General features: G+C 42.1%; 1 protein-coding gene across 1 annotated transcript; it reads right to left on the bottom strand.

Moving 5' to 3' along the window:
• Nucleotides 1-5,531: 5,531 nt before the first annotated feature.
• On the bottom strand, nucleotides 5,532-9,658 carry uqcrfs1 (ubiquinol-cytochrome c reductase, Rieske iron-sulfur polypeptide 1). Its single transcript, XM_033628093.2, has 2 exons — nucleotides 9,389-9,658; nucleotides 5,532-6,684 (listed from the first exon to the last, which is right to left on the bottom strand). The coding sequence occupies exons 1-2, from the start codon at nucleotides 9,597-9,599 to the stop codon at nucleotides 6,074-6,076; spliced, it is 822 nt and encodes a 273-aa protein (XP_033483984.1). The 5' UTR covers nucleotides 9,600-9,658; the 3' UTR covers nucleotides 5,532-6,073.
• Between the last annotated feature and the right edge of the window lie 8,368 nt (nucleotides 9,659-18,026).

The following is an 18,026-nucleotide window of genomic DNA, read 5'->3' as shown; positions in this document are numbered from 1 at the left end:
AAGTCGGCCCGTTCTTCACCGTCCCCGTCATCTGACGGTTAATGGCCTCTTTGTTTGCGAGGACAAGGAGGGCGCGCTATAGTGAAGCTGATTAGTGTTTGAAACTGTCTCTATTAAGCCATGTTTAATGTGTGTTTAATGTGTGTTTACTGTGTTTTTAATGTGTGTTTAACGTGTGTTTGAATCAACTGAACTTTACAGCACTTCACTGTAACCCCACCGCTAACTATTGTTTTGGAGGTGTAACTGCAGAGTGACACAGACACACCACCGCGCAAGTATAAATGCTCACAACAGCATAGGCCACATGTGTGGGCGACGGCGTAGGCTGTGCATAGAGCTGATGCACAAGTATGAATCCGCTTTTTTTTTTATCCACGCCAGGTACAGTTGCAAACAATTCAGTTGGTTTAACAGATTCAGATAATGGTGTGCTCGCTCATTCCTTGGTTTTAGTTAAAGTGCATGTGTTTGGGACAAACTGAGGTTACGACTGGATAAATGAGACTTAAATTATACTGCGCAAGTTGTGTGAGAGCTTTGATAATATTTACTGTTGTTAAACATGGTAACCATTTACTTCATCTCAGGGAGAATGTTCTCCTTTTCTGGATTTTCCCCGTGGAGGCATGTCAGAAAAAGTTTGCTTCACGAATTCAGCGTTACATCGTAAATTATATACAAGTGGTCATTTTTGTGGGTAGTATTCTTTTTATATAACTTCTGCTTAGGCCCCACCCACTTCCAGTCTAAGCTCCGCCCATTCTGAGTCCAGCTACAGATAAATTATTTGGTTGAACAGATACAGCTAACTCTGTTCTGCTCATCTCTAGATCACTCAATCAGTATCCCAGTTATTTCCATGATGTTTGTGAGAGGGGCTCAGTAGTTACCGGGAAATAGAGAGGGTGTTTAATTGTTAACACTTCCAATTAATTACCTCCACTTAATTAGCAGGGTAACAAAGGAGTATTTAGTCAGTGAACAGCAGGTCAGCTAATCATGTACAGATGTTAAATTTGTCTACAGACGAGCACACAGTTTAATATCTATGAAGAGCAAAGTTTCCAAAAACAGAGGAAGAACCAGAGTGTTTAAATGGAGCCTTTCTTTAGAGTCATTTCTGTTGTCCATATCATTTGTGACAAATTATTTTGTCTCTGCAGGAAACTTCCCGTCAGGAAATCACAGACCCATAAAACAGAGCATTACAGGTTTTTGCATATTTCACATCACAGTTAGTAAAACATGTTCCAGTCAACCAGTGGTGTAAGGTAGTTACCATGTGCCCCAGTGCACGCTGCTTATTAGTTAGGCACACACTAATCACTGGCAACGTGCAGATATACTCAGCTTGTCAGTCTTAAAGAAGAAGTCCTGTATTTTGCACTTTGAGTCCCATTTCTGGGTTGTTTATGATGAAATAGAGGGGTTAAGACCAATATTTTGATGATTGCTGTGGTTTCCGTGATGATTTATTTGACATTTTGTCTAACCCATTCATTTTCTATTGAAGCCTCATTGTCCGTTGGTAGTAATTGTTTACGACAAGGCTGTAGTCATTGTGGTCTTTTAGCTCAGCGAAAGTGCCGGCTCGACAGCGCTGTGTGCGCTCCTGGAGGAAGAACAAGAACTAACGAAACTGCACAATGGATTACTCGCTTGTAAACAACCTTCACAGTACGATGCCTTTGAACACAACGCCAACCTTCTTCTTCTGGTTCTTCTCTGTGTCCCATTACATTGCAATGGTTTCCTGCCGGTTGGCGACACCCACGTAAAGGTGCATTATCGCCATCAAGTGGGCTGGAGTGTGTAATGCTTCAGGGTCAAAGGAACGATCAAGCGGAAGTTTACCAGAGTTGGGTAAGGGTTACTTTAAAAGTAATCAAAGTACTTTACTGCCTTACTTTTAAAAAAGTAACCAGTTACTTTACTGCGTTACTCCCTGAGTAAAGTAACTCAAGTACTTTTAAAGTACTTCCAACGTTACTCCCTGAGAAAAGTAACTCAAGCACTTTTAAAGTACTTTTGAGTATTCTACGTTTCCTATTGGGCAATGGACCACAGGGCGCTAAGCCTACATTATTTGTCTCCAAAATTAAAGTTATCGACCGCTTGCCCTTCACTGAGATCCAGTTCTCCCATCACAGCCGTCACTTTGACCAGTAGAAACACACAACGATCTGCTGCCGTAGACAACTGTACGACAACAACACCCCAGCGTTTTTAATATTTCCTCTAGGGATGTTACCACACAGAGTAAAAGGAGGAAATGATGGTGTGAAACAGCAGAGGTACTTTGTCAACCCGCTGAGTTAACGTTACTGTCATTAGCATCAAGCTAGCAAACAATGGTACATCCTCACGGTCAGACATGAAGTAATAACATTAACAAATAGCGGCGGGGCTTTTACTCACCACAACTGCAGAGGCTCCCAGCTTCATTTGAAACAGACTACATTATAGACGGTCCGTTATTTATTAATCCCTCTGTGTGTTTATATATTTACTTTTTATCCGCTCCCGTTGTCTTTATAAAGTTAACACATTGCACCGTCATTTCAAACTCAACACTTCCTGAATTTCTTTCAAATTAAAAGCCCTTATAACCTCAGCTGAGAGAATCCCTCCGTTTTCTAAATAGGCTTTTATTCTGAAACATTTGTAGGTACTTTGTTGTGGAGGATTCAGTAGCTTGAATGTTTGCGTACAGTACTTTAAATGTAGCTCCTGCCACCTGCTGACGCTTTTAGGTGACAACAACATGTCGGCTGGCACATGAACACACACAGTGACTCAAATAATAGTGAAAGTGATAAAAATAGGACAAGAATAACCCGATGACATCACACACGTCGTGAAAGACAACCAGGGATAATTGGTGAGTACCATCGTGCAGTGTGTCACGTCTGTCAGCCAAGTCACGGCACGATTTTATGACTCCACAATCGTGTAATGTGACATAGTGACTTTCAGAATGGGTAGAAAAGTCGTGTAGTGTGTACCAGGCATAATGCAAGTCCTGAGTCTGACCTGTCTGTCAGCGAGTCCTACTCCACCTATTTAGACTCCACCGTAAACAAAGGCAGCATTTCTTCTACTACTGTATGTAGTTAGCCACAAGCTCCATGGCTTCTTTCGGACTGGTAGGTTTAATGTTACCTCCGTTATTAGAACCAGACGACAGTCGTTGCTGTTTCGGAGCTGAAGGACCAGCGTTCTAAAAGTAACGGAAGTAACTGATGTCTTGTTTGAAAATGTACTTAAGTATTTGATTACTCAAACAGCAAACTAATGCGTTCGGTTACTCTTTATTGCAATAAGTAATCAAAGTACTCTAACGGGTTACTACCCAACTCTGGTCATTACCCACCTGTATATGACAAAAATATAAAGAAAATAAGAAATTATTCAAAGTGTTTTTTTATGTTTATTTATGCTTTTTCTAGTTAATGTAGAGTAAGCAGTTTGTTATAGATTGCCACTGACTACTTAATCAAAAAGAAAAGGAAATCATGACGTAGATGGGTTTGCATTTCTGAAGGCATTTAGCCTGTTGCACATGGCACCATTTTTAATATAGTGTGAGATCTTCTCTGAACACAAGTGTAGTTGGGACGACAGTGGCTCAGAGGGAAAGTGGGTCGTTCACTGATCGCTGGCTCCTCCAGTACATACAGTATGTTGAAGTATCCTTGAACACGATACTGAAGGCCATATTACTCCTGATGGCTGCTACATCGGTGTGTGAGTGTTAAAGCTGTGTCGCAGGTGGCACCTTGTAAGGCAGCCTCGGCAACCAGTGTGTGAAAGTGTGTGTAAATGGGTGAATGTGGCACGTAGTGCGCAAAGCACTTGGAGTGGTCGGATGACAAGAAAGGCGCTTTACAAGTGCAAGTCCATGAGTTCTGAGGTGGCAATTTGAATCTTTCACATGGCCCCTGTGCAACTGCACTGCCTGCACTGTAAGTGTGTGCACCCCTGTTGAGACAGCAGTGAGTTTGTTGCCAGTGAGGGAGAAGCTGGAGGAGGGTTTCTCCAACATCAGGAAGTCATGCAGTGTACCTTCAGTGGCGGGCTGACTGCACTGTCTCCATTAAGTGAATGTTTAGCAGTAATTATTTGTAACTAGAGATGAACTTGCACTCAACAAGTGAACACCCAGACACACTTCCTCTGTACTAGTTTTAATGTGGAACTTGTATTATGGAAGATAATTATGACTTTATAGGTTTACTGTTACTGGAGGATTTTTGAGTAATAATATCATAGAGGAGATAATATTTAAAGGGATAGCTCAGATCTTTTGAAGTGGGGTTATACGAGGTACCTGACCATAGTCAGTGGTTATATATTATTTTTTCTTTATACTTTATTACTTCCCCTGAGAGGAAATTCAAGTCCCTATGGACTGAGCTTCTGCCACCCTACCTGCAGTAGATGTCAGTCAGTCAGTCAGCATGCCCCCAGTTTAGAGAAGCAGGCTGGGGCATCAACATGGAAGCGAGGGAACGCACTGCGATGGATGCATCAGCAATAAAACATATTTTAGCTACCTCAATAAAATCAGTATCAGTTTAAGCACATGCTATATTGAGATTATTATCAGTGAAAGAATGAAGCTACTGTATTGCTCTCTTTAAAGCCAGACACCACTGAGAAAAACAGTGATTTAACATGACTGAGCGAAGGAGCTGCTGCTCCACCGCTGCCTCCGTCAGTTTGTTTGTGCTGTTGTGTGACTTTGGTGTTTTAAAGGGTTAGTTCAGATTCAGATTCACTACAGTCACACAGTAACACTAACTGGTCAAGGCAGTGGCAGACCAGCAGCTCCTGTTTATTTTTTTGAGTTTTTGCCCCACTTGACCGAAGTTTTGTGCACGTATCAAACTCTGTTCAAGCAGCTAGCTGGGAAACGAGAAGAGAGAGTGGGAATGTGGGGAGTAAATAAAGAGACATACGTGATGGTAAACAAAACATGCAGAACAAGGGCTATGGGTCATTTGAGCCTGTGGTCACCGTGGCAGGACGCTGTCTGCTCTACCCACTGAGCTACTGGGTGCCCAGTGGCCTGTATTGATTATGCCTACATCTGTGTCAGAGCTCCAACTGGGGGCTGACAGAGATCTACTGTGTGTAATACAGTACAAAAATCCAAACTATCCCTTTAAGGACATTCAGAGAAAATCAATCTCAGGAAATCAATTTCTGAAACCTTTCAGTGTACAGTAAGTGTACACCTTATTATATTTACCCTGGTTTGTCAGTGCAAAGCAGGCTTGTCTTCAATCTCACTCTTTGTAACAACCAGCCAAACCTGCCTGTATTAAACAAGACATCCTACAAAATAAAGCTCAACTTCATGTTTGACTCTGACACACAACCACTGCACGGCAACATAACCTTAACCACCGGAGTCCTGCTATTCATGTGTCTGTTTACAGAGAGTCAGTGGGACAAGAACTAGTATTTCACTACTTGGATGAAACCATTTTAAGCAAAGAAAGGCTAAACACTGAATCCAGTCATCAAATAAAATAGAAATCTTTATTAACCAGACGTGAACTCGTTTGTTCTTTGCTAGTAGATGGATTTATAATTTAATAAGATAAGCAGGTGTTTTAATTTCATGTTCACATCATATTCAAGGGCAAGGAAAGAAAAAAAAAGGATGGTATCTTCCAACCTATTTAACCCAGACACCATATTCTGAATGGTTTGCATGTTAAAATACAGCAGCTCCTGCTTGCTTTCATTATGTAAAGTGACTGCATTACATTAAAAACAACAGGTAGAGAGGACGACCAACATCTGTGATGTTTGGGAAAATGGTGACGCTGATTGAAACACAGCAGAGAACAAAACATTTCCACATGTACCAGTTGTAAATGATGTGAACAGTTTTGCCCAGCTGGCAGAACCAATAAGATGTGAACACAGCATCATTACACCGGAACATTCGCTCTAAAGCATCACCACACTGAGCAAATGTGTATCATACAGACAGCCGTTATGCTTCTGACAGAGTGAAAACTGTTATACAACCAGAGCTCAGTCTGAGGAGTGTTATTTATCCAACAACCACAGTGTCCTCATCTGGAAACTCGTAGAAGGGAACCTCCAGGTTGAGGGGGGCGGGGCCTTTCCTGATGCGGCCCGAGGCGTCGTAGTGCGAGCCGTGGCAGGGGCAGTAGTAACCTCCGTAGTCGCCGGCGTTGGCGATGGGCACGCAGCCCAGATGTGTGCACACCCCCAGGACGATGACCCATTTGGGGTTGATGACTCTGTCCTTGTCGTGCTCTGGGTCGCGCAGCTCTGCGATGTTCACGGCGGCCTCTGTGGCGATCTCTTTCTCTGTGCGGTGACGGACGAACAGCGGTTTGCCTCTCCACTTGAAGGTCATGTTCTTACCCTCGGGGATGTCGCTCAGCTTGATTTCAATCTTGGACAGGGCCAAGACATCGGCCGAGGCGCTCATGGAAGAAATGAACTGAGTGACCACTGTTTTGGCGGCGTAGATGCCCACCACAGTTGTGGCACCGGTGACCAGGTACGAGAAGGCTTTTCTGGAATCACTGCTCTCCTGAGAGGACTTGCTGGGGTCGAGCACCTCTGGGCGCCTGTAGTCAGAGAAGTCTGGTACCCTGATGTCCGTGTGGGCATATCGGACTCCTGCGGCGCCTGCAGACACAAACAAAGTCATCAGTTAGACAGCACAGATGCACACAGGATCCGGCTCGTGCTGTCAGTTTTGTTGGTGTGTTAGCGGGTCTATTTGTGCTGGAGCAGCTCGTTTGTCAATGTATATAAATGTCTATTTATTTGAAAATGACTTCAAATAAATTTTAATGATGCATTTCATTTGTTTCTGCCTTTGTCTTGATCTATTTTGAGATAAGACCAAATCAATATTAATACTGGCAGCTGTGCTGACATTTTAAATGACGGAGAAAGTTAGAAGCAACAAAAGGTTGTTATATTCCAACACAACCTCCTGGTATGGAGTTATTTGCTCTCAGAGGTGCAGAACATGTGGTAGGTGGCCGTTGGCTGTAGTTGTGCAGTCGGTGTGTTCAAGTGCAACTTTCCAGCTGAGACAAGGCAACGTGAGTCTACGCAGTCTGATATGTCTGTTTGAGGTGCCTGGGCCTTAAAGGAAGTGCACACTAAGGCTGCTTATTTATGGAAAAATCACAATCAATTATTCTAGTCAATATTAAGATCATGATTATTTAAAATGATTACTCACTGACTTTTGGAATGTGTGGATGTAAAGAACTATTAAAAAAGTATTTAACGGAGGATTTTCTTGAACTGTACATATAATTAAACTGAAAAAACAATAAAAAAAATAAATGGAAAAAAAGAAGGGATAAACAGTTACATAAATACTGGATAAACATGGCACAAGATGAGAGGAAGAGACATGTGCTGTTGGCTTAAGAGCCATGTACTGTGATTAGTGCCTGTTCATAAACAAGCCAAGCATTCAAGATGAATGGTAACATCACCTTTCTTAGCACAAAGTGGACTGAGGTAGATCCTAAAATTAGCACCTCTGTGTACTAAATCGAGAACTGCTTCTTGAGTTGAGGAGGACAATCACCTCAGCAGTGCACAGACAGACTGCATCACTTACATCACTCTTTTAGCCAGAGGACTCATTTGACTTGATAAGGAGCAGGCTACCCCTCCCTCCTCTTTGTGGATCAGAGATGCACTACAATTTTTGAAGCTAAAAAAGACAAGATTTGCTCCTATGTAATCTAAGGATGTTTTAGCAGTGCAATGCGGGGTTCACACTGGACACAAAAGCACTACAAAGCACACTGATAGCTTCCTTTCAGCACCCATGTCATTGGGTTGTTCACACTGGGTGCCAGAGGTGCTGAGCTCCGTGTACGGCTCACCGTCTGGTGTAATTTTCAGCGAGCTACAAGCGAATCTGGACGGACAACACACTGATATTTTTTTCTTTACTATATTAAGGATATATTATTTATAAATGATTATATTCTTCTGACTGATAAAATACATCATACAAATAGGGTTGCAACTGCAGGAGATGATATGACGATGATACGACAACTGTCTCAGAAAATATCGTGGTTTCACAGCATTGCAGAATTTATACCATTATCAAGGGTTAATTTTGGTTGAACAAACGCTTTATTACTGTAACTGAAACCATTTTGTTAATGAAAGTATGTGTAACAAGTCTTGCCTTTGAAATTAACTTAAATAAAGGGGAGATACTCTGTCCAGTTACCTGGTTTTTTTTGTTGTTTTTTTTTAAATATTGTCGATATGCAAATGTACATAATATGGTAACTGTCAACTTTTATATCACAGTATACCTTCACAGTGGTATCAGATCAGTACTCTTCATTGTACAATAAGCAAGTTCAGGTACTGGTATCAGTATTGGTATCAGTCGGGAAAAAATGTACTGGAACATCTTGATTTGTATTTAGCATTTATTATATATTTTGTTTACTCTAAATCATACAGGCACACACTTTGACCACTGTTGTAATTTTTCCTCGTTTATCTTTTTCACAGGGACACCTTACTATCTTACTACACCTGATCTCGTTTGTCTATTTGTTCCCTTGAGGAGAGAGTTTTCTTGGACTTGTCTTTTTAGAAGTGACAACTAATGAACCATGGGGGAAAAATAGAAGAGGATCCACAGTATAGAGTCCATGTTACTGAAGCCTCTCCAGGCTGATCAGAGGAACATGTAACTAAAGGCAGGACATATGGAAGGGGACCCAAATATCTACTAAATGTGAAAACAGTTGCATCACAGTGAAAATAGTTGTGGTTACCGTTACAGCCCTGACCGTAGTGTTAGTAAAATACTTAATTTGTGAAATCATTTTCAACTTTTACCTTTACACTTACACAGTAACGTTACAGATTACAAAACAAGGGTGACGTGGGGACACTGAAGGTAACGTTAGCGTACACCGGCTTCTGTGTCTTTCAAACGGCTAACGTTGACGTTACTTCATCAAGTCAGTATGGACAGGCTTCCCAAGATTTATATTATATATTCTGTGCCACAAAGACGCTGTACCAAACACACAGAGTAAGATAAGTGATATCATGTCACCTACTTAAAACTGACCTCCAGTGTAGGCCGCCCTTTAGCCACCGAGGCTAACAGGATGCTAGCTAACAACCTGGAAAAGACTGCTGCTAACGGTAGCTAAGCTAACTATGTTACGGCAAACTCACTGAATGCCATTTACCTGTAACACATGTAACATCGCTCAGCAGCCACACATAGTGAATGACTTTTGAAGTTCACTTTAAATACACACATTAAAACAATAGAACACTGTCTTAGCCCGCTAATGCTAGCAGCCCACAGACTTACCATTGATGCTAACCGTCACAGCAGGCCCGGTCTTTGGGCTTTGACCGCTGAGCGATTCGCGGCACAGGAACTTTTGTTTTGGGTCCAACAAAAACTTCTCTCCCTTTACAACAACCCCGGGGACCAGAGCTTTCAGGGGACCGGCGACAGCAACAGCTGTAGCCTGCATGTAAGGGGAAAATGCCCCTGACCGGGCAGCAAGAGACATCATGTTTGCGGCGAACTGCAGTTACGACCTTGTGCGTGCTGTCTTCACTAGGGAGGCAACGTCTTGACGTAAGTGCGTAATTACGTCGCACGTAAGCGTACGTAATAGTGACCAAACTCTACATCCCAGGGATGATATGTTTTCCCTTGGTGCTGTCCTACGGGCCCTCTTCAGTTTTTAAAGATCTGTGATCTCATGGAAATGAACATTATCAGCTCTAAGCATATTTCTGTTGGAAATATTGATCTGCTGACTGAGCCGTGCAGTTACAGATACACCAGAAATGCTTTGGACTGTGTTTCACCTCCTGCAGCAAAGTTCTTTTGGTCCTCTATCACGGGTGATTTACGGTGGGAAAAGGCTTGATCCATTTAAACAGACATAGTATCTTACTATATAATGATAAAAACTTTGTGTGTGTGTGTGTTCCACGTTTTTCTCCTCACTGACTTGGTCAATCCATGTGAAATTTGGCACAGTGGTAGAGGGTCATGGGAGGATGCCAATGAAGCAATATTACATCAATTGGCCAAAGGGGGGCGCTATAGCAACTGATTGAAAGTGCAAACTTTGAATGGGCATATCTCATGCCCCGTATGTCGTAGAGACATGAAACTTTGCACAGAGATGCCTCTCCTCATGAGGAACACATTTGCCTCAAGAACCCATAACTTCCGCTTATATTTATTTTCTGCCATTTTGAATTTTTTGAAAAACACTTCAAATCGATCTCTTTGACTGATCGCTGTGGCTCCCCCTGTGGACCAATGTTGTTGTTGTTTTTTCTAATTTTTGGTATGACTAAGTCATGGTATGGTATGCTGTACATAATCACGGAAACTGTCAGTGTGTCATTCTGTCAGTCAGTCATTCTGTCTGTCCCACGTTTTTCTACTCACTGTGAAAGTGCGTGAAAGATTTACCCAGCTAAAGAAGTGTTATTAAGATTTAAGCTAAGCACAGATTATACATGAGCTTTTTGTACTTCAGATAGAGAAGCAATATTTTATGTGTTTGTTCACTGTGATCATTCAAATTTATTTTGGACAGATATGCAAGACTTCATAGAAAGGACATGGGCACTAATATACAGATGAATGTATTTAATGTGATGTTTTATTTTGTGTTCTATGGCATGGATAGCAATGCTACCCTATATTATTCAGCTTCTGATCACTCTTGGTAAAATCCATACCCATAAATCGAAATGGTCTCACTCCAAAATCAGCTTTAACTGATTTATTTTTATTGTTAAAGTACGGTACCTCACCAGAAGAGGTGACTAACCAAAAAACCACAAAGACTTTCAATATTTTAAAGGACATGCACTTTCTCTGACTTGACTCCAGGATGAATGAAATGTGTTATTTATATGTGTATGTGTAATAACATGTTGTTCTCAGGCCCCTCTGGCAAATGAGATCTTGATCTCAATGAGACATCCTCATTAAATAAAGAATAAAAAAGAAAGAAAGAAGTACACAGTTTATGTCCAGTGTCAGTGAATATAGTCATGTGACTTTCATACAGCCATGCACCCATTTCTTATTGCTTTGTCAGCGTGTTGGTTGCAGTAACGGAAGACTAGAAGCTGGGTAGCCCACACATTCCTCGAGACAGCCATGTCCTCCAACTCCTCTTAGTGGATCATGAGGTGTTCCTTCACCCTATGTGATATATAACCTCTCCAGCGTAGGTCTGCTCTGGGTTTTTCACCTCGTTAGACATGTAGGGAAGGGAGAGATGTCCAGGGGTGATCCTGATCAGATCCCCCATCTCTTCAACTGACACCTTTAAAGGAGTAATGTTTATCATCTTAACTCTTTCCTGATGTCTGAGCTCCTGCACACAACCTGGGAAGGAAATTCATTTCAGCTCCTGGGATTCATGTTCTCATTTGCTTGCTCATGATGACAGGAGGATTACAGTCCTGATCACACAGAAAGCTCTTTACAGGTTGCAGAACCTGAAGCAAACTGCACCTCCTTTTTTGAAAAAAAAAAAAAAAAAAAATTAAAGAATGCCATTAATACAAAAATGCTTGCTGTGCTTTTCTTTATTGTTGCCAGGAGACTACCCCATCACCTCCTTACGCTAACCTTCCTGTGTAATCAAGCTACTGTTTGTCTTTCTCTTTTTTCATTTTTATTTGACAGTAATCAGTATCTAGTTGCTGCCATGTTGAGGCAGAGGGTACTGTCTGTAGCTCTGGTTGAGGGTGAGAGGCTGTCAGCAGATAAACAGAGATCTGTGTGGGTACATGAGACCCTAAAAAGGAGGCTGGATCATGGGGAGTACCACCAGTTGGTCCAGGAGCTTCTCCTCAATGACGGCCATTTCCAGGTATATTTTAGGATGACTCGGGGCAATTCTCTGCTCTGAGCCAAAGTTTTTTCAACTCGAGAACCTCGGACCTCTGCCTTCAGGCTAGGTTCTCTTCACCACAACAGTCTCATACAAATCCACCTATTGAGCTCATCTTTCATCTTCACTTCCCTCAGCCTCCTTGAAAAAAAGATGGTGCATCGCAAGGGGTTTATCCTGATATACACTATATTTAACTCAACAAGGCTCCAAGATACTTGAACATCCTCAGTCAAGGTAGAGACTCACTCCCAATTCGGAGGGAACTACGCACTTATAAACCGTCAGAATGCCGTGGTCACCTGGTGAACACGTCATTTTACAACATTTAGTGACACCCCTTCTTAGCTCCTTTTCTCTTTCACTCCTCTCTTTCTCTTGCACTGTCTCTCTCCATGTGCACTCCACTTACTGACTGAACATCTTGTTGATGAGTATGTGCATGGGACCAACAGAGTGTTATCACAGGCAGGTCTGAGTGATAGTATCTGCCCTGTGTTGTTTTCACTTTAATTTTGCTGAAGGCCAGTCCATGTTCACAAATATCAGTGCTGTGTGTGTGCATGTGTGTGTGTTTTATACCCACTTCTCAATAATTTAGGAACTTCTTTCTTCTTGCACTTCTTGCAAAATAGTCGGGCACCTAATTTCTACTAAATTTAACTCAACAAGGCTCCAAGACACTTGAACTTCTTTAGTAAGGGGAGTGACTCCCTCCTAATTCAGAGGGAACAACATGCCAATAAACTGGCAGAATGCCGTGGTCACCTGGGGCCTCATTTACAAAACTGTGCAGAGAACCATGCGTCCGTCTGCCAATATGCAATTTTCTTTTATAAATCCCAAATCAACTTGGAATTGTCTGCATGAGGACCAGCCTCATATCCCTTGTAGTGGCGAAAATCGGTGCCTGGTACTGGGCCAGATGGCTCCCGACCTCGTCCTCACCTTCTCTTCAAAAATTGTCCTCTGTGTCAATTTAGTATCTTAGGTTCGGTTGACTGATACTCAGAGAAACACTGGAGACCAATTGAATCCGGCACAATCGAGTTTAATGTGTTCACAAGCTTCAACACGTACAACTCATGAGTCAGGCTCTGGAGCAAGACTGAAGTTTCGCTTTCTGAGCTCTCCCTTTTATGCTGGTGAAGATTCGAGAGAATCTCCACCCTTTTTCCTTTAGCCCTTCCTACCCGAGCCCAGACCTATTGGTGGCAGGCCTTTTTGCTTTTGCTTTCTCCCACCATTAGGTTTGAACTCAGGTTCACCCTATTTTTTAAAAACATAAGGAACTTGGGACTATTTCTTTAGGTCCCTTGTGCTTTCATGCAATATAAACCCTTAGAGTGTGTGTGTGTCTATTATTACTCTTCCAGGCAGTACATGGTATGGTATGTGTGTGTTTTCGATATATGAATACAAAACTTTGTGTAAAAGTGTTTTGTTATACATGGATACATAAACCATTAGTATATGAACTTCAACCTTAATCAACTTTTCCTGATTAATGATTAATCTTACACTACACCCTCCCTCTACACGCCCACATTCAACTGTCAGTGGTCAGTGCAAAGCACCTCATTAATGCAGATGCATAGACATGAGGCGGCTGATCAATGCTTCTTTACAGTAAATCATAGCAACGACTGAGAGGAAAACCAAGGAAACGAATATGTCTGACTCAGAAATCAAGGTGCATGTGGGTGAGCTGGAGGGTAGAAAGCACAGAGCCTATTGTTTTGCGGTGGGGTCACAAACTAAAGAAAAGGAAGTGAGTGGGAACATGTTGCTGCTGCTTATAATGCATTGAGTTCATCAAACTGGACACTACCTGACGTTTAAAAAAAAAAAAGGTTGATGTAAAAAAAATACTAGTAATTCCACCATGACATCTTTGCTGATTTCCACAGTCCATATGTGCAGGTGGTGAAGATGTGCTGGGTAAGAAGCGGAGTACCGCAGTGTCTCCAGCGTGCCGTGCATGCCTGACAGCACACTTGTTCCCTGCAGCCATTTTACGCACAAAAAAAACTATCTGAAAACTTAGTGATATCTGCACAGTATTAGAGGAGATTATTGAAAACTGACACTGTGTACTGCAATTATTTAATGCTCTTTGATGTTACTTTAGATTTCTACAACCGAGGACGTTGATTTCATCAGTTTGCCTGGTTAACGTGGTTCAGGTGACAATGACTCTGTATATTCATGCTTTTTATTGGCTAAAGGATCCTGAATCCTGTCACCTGTCACAGCCCATCATTCAGCTGCACATGGTGCTCTCCACAGGTGACCATGAGTGCCAGCGGCATACAGGCCGGCCTCGACTCTCTTCTCTGCGCTCCGGTGGTGGGAATGTACGGTGGCCCTGAAAGGTCACAGCACTGCAACTTAAGAAAACACATGCAAAAAGACAAAACACAAGCAAATTTAGAAAACATTTTCATCAATTTGACAACACGTGTGCAGCATTTAGAAAACGCGCTGCAAAGACCACAACACAACACATTAGAAAAACGCGTTGCAAAGACCACAACACAACACATTAGAAAAACGCGTTGCAAAGACCACAACACAACACATTAGAAAAACGCGCTGCAAAGACCACAACACAACACATTAGAAAAACACGCTGCAAAGACCACAACACAACACATTGAAAAAAGCGATGCAAAGACCACAACACAACACATTAGAAAAACGCGATGCAAAGACCACAACACAACACATTAGAAAAAAGTGATGCAAAGACCACAACACAACACATTGAAAAAAGCGATGCAAAGACCACAACACAACACATTAGAAAAACGCGCTGCAAAGACCACAACACAACACATTAGAAAAAAGCGATGCAAAGACCACAACACATTACAAAAATGCGCTGCAAATAGACCGCAACACAATGGAAGTGTTTCCAGGGGACACTTAAATGTGATGCACACGTCCGGACAGGCTTGTTGTTGACGCGGATTTCGAGTCACAGCTCAGCAATAGTATCCAGCTGCAGCCCCGGAGCAAGAGGCCCCTGATGTGACACAAGCCTCTGGCTTGCCAGAAGTGCCCCTGGCATGACGGAAGTGACTTTTCTCTTTTTTTTCAATACTTTTTTATAAAATTGCTTAACATAGCATCTATGAATTGATGAATTGTCCATTTATTTTACCTTTATTTAATCATACAAGTCAACTTTGTTTTTTGTTGTTTGTTTTTGACCACCACGCGATGTTCAAACCATCAATAAAAGAAGCTGCACTCAGTGGACGCTCCTTCTATATTAATATTCATATGCTTCGTTAACTACGACCTTTATTTATTTATTTAGGTCGGACCTTTCAAACTACAAATATTTCACCATTCAATGTGAGAAATCGATGCTAACATTAAAAAATAGCTGACTGTTACCCTATTTCGTGTGTAAGTGTGCACAATGAAGAGACAAAAGTCAGTTTGACAAACTTTATTTACAAATTTCCACAAACAATATCTGATGGCCAGTCCGCTTCTCCTGGCAGCCTGCAAGAGACAGAAAAGACGATGAGCACATAACTTCACGAAACAAATCCAAACTTCACCACTGTATTTTTTTTTTGTTTAGCATTTCAGCTGTCTTTTAGCCAGATTGAAGGCTTTGGGTCCGTCACTCTGCTTAATTTAGTGTTGTAACGGCCTGACCTCCGCGCTCCTCTCCGCTCCCCTCACCCACACTTGAGCTCCCGCTCTGGGATACACAGTGTCGGCCCGCCCGGCCTGACCTCCGCGCTCCTCTACGCTCCTCTCACCCACACTTGAGCATCTGTCCAGGCCGCGGAGGTCAGGTCAGAGGGCCGCGGAGGTCAGGCCCGGGCGGGACTATAGGTGAGCCCTGCCCTCGCCACTCACCAGGGACCTCTTCTTACGGTCACAGAATGAACAACATAGATATTTTCTGCCAGTTATTCCAGTTAGCTTACCTGAAACCTACTGCGTTGAGATGCTATGTCCTGCGAGCTCAGTTCCACACAAAGACCGTGACAGTACTATCCAGCAAAACACGTCACTTCCGTCATACTAGGGGCACTTCCGTCAAGCCAGAGGCTTGTGTCACGTCAGGGGCTTCTGCTCCGGGGCTCCAGCTGAATCCGCGTCAACAACACGCCTGACCGGACGTGTGCATCACATTTAAGTGTCCCCTGGAAACACTTCCGTTGTGTTGCGGTCTATTTGCAGCGCGTTTTTGTAATGTGTTGTGTTGTGTTCTTTGCAGCTCGTTTTTCTAATGTGTTGTGTTGTGGTCTTTGCATTGCTTTTTTCAATGTGTTGTGTTGTGGTCTTTGCAGCGTGTTTTCTAAATGCTGCGCACGTGTTGTCAAATTGATGAAAATGTTTTCTCAATTTGCTTGTGTTTTGTCTTTTTGCATGTGTTTTCTTAAGTTGCAGTGCTGTGACCTTTCAGGGCCACCGTAGGAATGTGATAGTGAGACAGGGCTAATAAAATACTGGATGGGATTTTATTTGAGATTTAAGGTGACATATCTTCTACAATCAAAAGGTGCTTATGGGAAAGTTCTGGCTGACTGGCACAAACACAGATTACACTGCTGGATTTGAATATTTATAAAGTGGATCGATGAGAAATATGGTGAGAGATCATTATACATATCATGATTCCACTCACATTTAATTTCCACAATCTGGCTTCAGTTCACCACCTCACCATCTGTGTGGCCAAGTCACCAAAATGTGCGTACGCATGGGTCAGAGTTTCCCTAAATTTACGTACATTTCCACGTCAAGTTTTTATTTATAAATCCCACTTTATGCTTAGAGAGTGGTGTACGCACATTTCAAGCCCTTTTTGTGCGTGTGCAGTGGTTATAAATGAGGCGGCTGGTGAACATATCATTTAGTGACACTTTCCAACAGGACTTTTCTCTGTTAATGCACTGCTTCTCAACTGCTTTTCTCTTTTACTCTTCTCTGTCTCCTGCGCTGTCTCTCTCCACCCTGCCCGACCATGTGCACTACATTTACTGCCTGAAGGTCTTGTTGCGGTGTACTTACTGCCTGAACTGCCTGAACGTTTTGTTGATGTGTATGTGCGTGGGAACAGCATAGTTTAATGACAGGCAGGTTTAAGTGCCAGTAACTGTCCCATGTTGTTTTCATTTGAATTTTTCTGAAGGCCAGTCCATGCCTGTTAACAAATATCAGTGATGTGTGTGTGTGTGTGTGTGTGTGTGTTTTATGCAAAGTTCTCAGTAACTCAGGAACTTGTTTTTGAGAACTCTGTCTTCAGGCAGCTATAAGTTGGGTGTGGAGGTACAGGCAAACACTGGATGATATCAGATGGAGTCAAGTGGAGTCAAACATTAACACTGGCTCACATGTTGCATTATTTCCTAGGAATCCTTCTCATTTAGGTCTGCATACTGGATCTGGTGCAGGATTGGTGGACTCTGCCACCACCAATACTAACCATGACTATACTGAGAGGTAATTACTGAGTTTAATTACAAATTCAGTGCTCATTGCTGAAAATACAGACCATAAATAGTTTTAAAAAATAGTTAAGATTCCATTGAAATTTAAAGGAGTATAACATCAAAGATGCTATTTGAGCCCCTCCCATCTGATGCCTACACTCTCAGAAATAATGTGTAAAATTTGTACCTTTAAGGGTTCAACAGCTTGTCACTGGGGCAGTACCCTCAAAGGTACACCTATTGTACCCATTAACATGGAAACATTTTCGTACCCTTCCTGTTAGTACCTCATGGGGACATTTATGCACCCTGGGGTACAAAAATGGACTTTAACACTCTAGGGACTAAAATGTACCCTTGTAAATGGTACAAATTTGTTCTCTAGAGGGTACAGCCCCAGTGACAAACCATTTATACCTTAAGATGTCAAATCTGTACTCGATACAACATGAAATAGTCAAAAAAATGTTTCATTCAATTTATTTATCTGAAACATCAGTCAAACATCGATAACAATCGATACAATACAATTTTCAATAAAACATAGAATCAATACAATATCATTTTCAATGAAACAATCAGTACAGATCATTTAGCTTGT

Source organism: Epinephelus lanceolatus, chromosome 2, assembly GCF_041903045.1.
Source record: "Epinephelus lanceolatus isolate andai-2023 chromosome 2, ASM4190304v1, whole genome shotgun sequence".
In the NCBI taxonomy this organism is placed as follows: Eukaryota; Metazoa; Chordata; class Actinopteri; order Perciformes; family Serranidae; genus Epinephelus; species Epinephelus lanceolatus.
This window is presented reverse-complemented; position numbering and strand designations above follow the sequence as displayed.